This window comes from Cupressus sempervirens, chromosome 6, assembly GCF_028749045.1.
Source record: "Cupressus sempervirens isolate cs-2001-9-10 chromosome 6, ASM2874904v1, whole genome shotgun sequence".
Classification (NCBI taxonomy): Eukaryota; Viridiplantae; Streptophyta; class Pinopsida; order Cupressales; family Cupressaceae; genus Cupressus; species Cupressus sempervirens.
The window spans coordinates 549,267,722-549,272,189 of NC_143123.1; the positions used below are offsets into that span (position 1 = coordinate 549,267,722).

The 4,468-nt window shown below is 35.4% G+C and overlaps 1 protein-coding gene across 1 annotated transcript; it reads right to left on the bottom strand.

Moving 5' to 3' along the window:
• Positions 1–453: 453 nt before the first annotated feature.
• LOC149553438 (tetraspanin-8-like) lies at positions 454–2,789 on the bottom strand. Its single transcript, XM_089788885.1, has 2 exons — positions 1,914–2,789; positions 454–1,140 (listed from the first exon to the last, which is right to left on the bottom strand). The coding sequence occupies exons 1-2, from the start codon at positions 2,418–2,420 to the stop codon at positions 826–828; spliced, it is 822 nt and encodes a 273-aa protein (XP_089645011.1). The 5' UTR covers positions 2,421–2,789; the 3' UTR covers positions 454–825.
• Positions 2,790–4,468: the final 1,679 nt, after the last annotated feature.

The following is a 4,468-nucleotide window of genomic DNA, read 5'->3' on the forward strand; positions in this document are numbered from 1 at the left end:
ATATGTCAATAGTTGACATTACAGCCAAAGAACATAACAAAAAACAACCTTTGCAAAGATCCACATGGTAACTACTTTGAAGCTGATTCACTTGGTCTTTAAGTTGCTCTAACTCACCCATGACTAAAGAATTCCTTTTAGATAAATCTTAAATCTGAGATAACCAAAAAGTAGCCTGAAAACTATATCCAGCCTACTCTTGATCTTAGTCCAATTGCAAGTAAAACTTTCCTTTCACTATATACTATTATTTTTATGAATGCTTAAAAATGTTTTAATGTTATTTTTTTCCATTTTATATAAATTTTATTTTTTAAATAGTGCAATTGTAATTATTATTAACAATCACATAGATAAGAAATACAATATTTAATTTTATTTAAAAATGTAGTTTATTGAATGATAGAACAAGTAAATTGGATAAATTCATGTGAACCGCTCCTCATGAGAAAATAAAATTAAAACTAATAGTTTTTATTGAAATAGTTAAAAATATTACATTAAAGTGCCAGCAGCCAACTAGACTCCAAAAGTACAACAATTTTTAAGCAATGTCTTTCCATTGTCCACTTTGCACATATATTAGTGCCAAACATTATTCGAAAGAGACAATGGTATCTCGGCGTAAAGAAAAAGAAATCCCAGACCACAATGCATATTCGGTTTTTCGCGGGGTTGTACACAAGAGTGGGGCGATTTATTTTCCCTTTTTCTGGCAAGGCTTATTCAAATACAAATAAATGTACAAACAAAGCCCGCCTTTAGAATTTAGATCTGCAAACGCAATATTTAATTAGAATTTCAAAGCTGAAAGTAAAAAGCTTTCTATGGATAACCCTTGTGGCGGCGATATCCAGATCTCCCGTTATTTCTGAAAGCGCAGCAACCCAGAGAATAGACTGCAATGAGAAATATCAACAAAACAATATTGAGCGCGGCCACCTTTCTCCAATCGTGTTTAACGCTCGCCAAAACCCCAGCCCTGCAAGAATCGCAATTATAGCAGAGTTGATCCTGCTCATTGCTCCACGATGCACAGTCAGAATCCGACGTGGCAGTCGGAGACGGCGGAACCCAGTCCCAGTACGTCGCGTTCCTGTACACGTACCCGCAGGAGCTCGGCGGTTTGCAGCATCCCGCCTGAAACGCCAGGGATTCGAACCCTCGTCGTCAGGAAACCGAAAAATGGAAATGCAGAATGGAATTTTAACAGGAAAAAACCGAAATATTTCTTTGTCCAGACATGAATTAGCGACAAATTTCTCTAGTAAATCTCGGTAGCGACATGATCTTAGATGCGAATGAGAATCTAAATGAAAGTACCTAAATATTTAGAAATTTTTTGTTTCTCTGTTTTTTTTAACATCAACTTTTGGATCAGTGATCTATCTATGATCCATCAGAATGAGAGAAACAAGAATAGAATAACAAAATGTGCCTAAATATTTGTATGTACAGACATGAATTGGCCACATATTTGACTGATAGAACTCTGCGGCGACATGATTTAAAGGCAGAAAGAAATTTTTAACAAAAATACCTAAATATTTCTTTGTCCAGAGCTGAATTAGCTACAAATTTCACTGGAAAAACTCGGTAGCGACATGATCTTAAATGCAGAATAAGACAAATTTGTCTGATAGAACTTTGCGGCGACATGATTTAAAATGCGGAATAAAATTTTTAACAGTAGTACCTAAATATTTATTTGTACATCCCTGAATTAGCTACAGATTTATCTGGTAGAACGAGGTAGCGACATGATCTTAAATGCAGAATGAGAATTGCAACGAAAATGACTAAATATGTGTCATTCCAGACCTCGATTGGCCACAAATTTGTCTCGTACGACATGATTTAAAATGCAGAATGAGAATTTTAACGAAAATAACAAAATATTTGTTCGTAGATACCTGAATTGGCGACAAATTTCTCTGATAGAACTCGGTAGCGACATTATTTACATAGTCTTGGCCTAGGCTTTTGCAGACCTTTGCGTCGCGTATGCAGCTCTTTATTTTCTTCCAGTTTTCTGCATTTTGAACCCTACTTTGCAGCCAGTGCGAGTAATCTCCCAGGCGGTACTCCTTGTACCCTTTGTCCGAGGCCAGCCGCCCTGCTCCCTTGTTTGTGACCACAAATGCGAAAATAGTGAAGCAAAAGAGCAGGATTATGAGCAGAAACGTGATGAACAAGTAGATCCACAGCAGCCATGAGACCCTGAAGCAAGAACCTACGAATCCGGCCAGAGAAACGAGCATTATGAAAAGCCCTATGATCATGATGGGGGCTTGCAGGAACCTTTCGCAGTCGGTCCCATGCCTTGTGGCAAGCCATATGCCGGAGCCTAAGATCGGGATCGACAGCAAAAACACCAGGAAATTCAGAATCCCCACCAGACTGTTGCTGATCTGCGGCATTTTGATCTCTAGAGAATCTAGATACTGTAAACTACTTGCAGAGCTGTTCTTGCGAGACTCGAACCCCGGGCATCCCGCAATTTCGCATGCACAGAGTGCGAGGTACTTAAAAGTTGTTTCTTCTCATACGGTCTGCCAGATTTATTGGTTTATCGGAGAATAATTATTATTATACGACCGTGCAGGTTCGAATCCCGTGCGCCTACAGTGTGCCTCTGCCAAACGTATAATCTCCCAAATCGTCCTGAATTTGTGGGGTTTTCTGCTCGCTAGCTTTCCGTTTAGAGAGGAAAACTAGAAATCCCCATCATAATCATGAGGGGTTATGATGGGATTTTATGTTTGTTATCGTTACACCTCGTTTCTTTTATATCTGCAAGATAATTAGACCGTTTGATCTTTTAGAATTATAGACCCCAAAAAACGTCCGTTGTTAATGCGCCGCAAATTTTGGGCTTTTTCCCTATTTGCAGTTGATGACTAATTTATTGTTTTATATTATGATGTGTCATAAATTTAATTTTATAGTTTCCAGTCAAATTAGTCAAATTCATTGATTTAGTGTTGAAAGGTTCTTAAGAGTTCATCTAAGCTCGAGTCTTGCTAAGTGTAAGGATTTGACATCGAAAAAGGATGAGGCATGACTCCAATATCATAAGAGCCCGTTTGTTTCCTGGAAGATGACAAGAATTGGCTTTTTCAAAATCTAGATTTGAATATTTTTGTGTTTGTTTTAAAATTGGCAAAATGGAATTAGCATACCGGACTTCCAATTTTGCCTCAAAAATTGAGTGAGTTTTCCAACTTCCTACTAGCAAGTACGAATTGAAAATCAAAACCTAGTTATGTTTTTTAAAGAGTGTAAAAACAATAGATTGGACTACTTTTTGAAATTTTCCTTCAACTCCAAGCTCATGCATAAAAATGTGTCTTCACATGCATCTTTTGAGTGAAACAAACAGTTCAAGTAAAATCCCAAAAATCGAAATGAAGATTTGCAAAACCTTGATTTGGCTAAACCAAGGTTTGTAGAAATCCCAATTTTTTAAATTCCACGAACCAAACGAACCCTAAGGGATGAGTTAGGAATAGTGTCTTAACGGATTTAAGTAGATTGGCTCTTAGACGAAGAGGTTTTACTAGCAAAAAAAATAGAAAAATCAGAAGAATATTGATAATCAATGATTTATTGTTGGTATTGACATTTCTTCTACTCTCTGATTAGTTCAACAACCAGTTTCTAGAGGAGATTACAGTTGGCCTTCCTTTTCCAAGTGGTTCCCCAAGCTCTTTGTGGCTATTCCTCTAACCAAAAAGGAAATGAGCACAAATAGGAAACGATTGATGATTGGTCTATTCGCACCCAATGAATATTTATCCTCCAAGTCTCTTTTTTAAATTATGTATTAAATCTTTTATTAATGATAATATTTAATTCATTTTTTAAAATACATTCTAGTTTTAATCTTAAGCGTTGAGTAAATTAATTGGCTAGCTCGACTATTTTTACATAATAACATTTTCCTATCTAAATAGAGTTAGTAGGAGGAGAATGAGATTTTGTTATTCTAAGAAGGTTTTTGATATCAATTAAGAGGAAGTGTTATTCTCCTATCATTGTTGTGATTCATTAATGTTAGTTTCTTAATAATCAATATAAGATAAGTTCTAACAATTTTGATATAAAAAATAACATGAAATAAAATTATATCTTAAACTATTTATGATAAAAAAATCATGAGTTGGGCTCATTGTCCACTCAAATCCATGCATATCCCAAATTGTTTAAATATAAATACATAATTATTTTTTTATTTTCTCTAAAATATCACACAGTCAATAAATACCCAAACCGCTGCAATTTATTGTACCAGTAGTATACATCACTTCATAATGATGACTTTATTAAAAAACTTTATTTGGAGATAACTCATTTTCATGTACTGTTAAGTTTGTAGCATTGACGTTCTCTTGTATAGATTAAGTACTGTAAGATGTACCATTATAACAGGTTTATAATTTATTTTTCTGCTCCTACACAGAAGAAT

Coding starts and splice junctions, on each gene's coding strand:
- LOC149553438 (XM_089788885.1), bottom strand. CDS start 2,420: ATGCCGCAGATCAGCAACAGTCTGGTGGGGATTCTGAATTTCCTGGTG. Junction 1,141..1,913: donor GAAATTTGTCGCCAATTCAG/GTATCTACGAAC, acceptor CTGGCGTTTCAG/GCGGGATGCTGCAAACCGCC.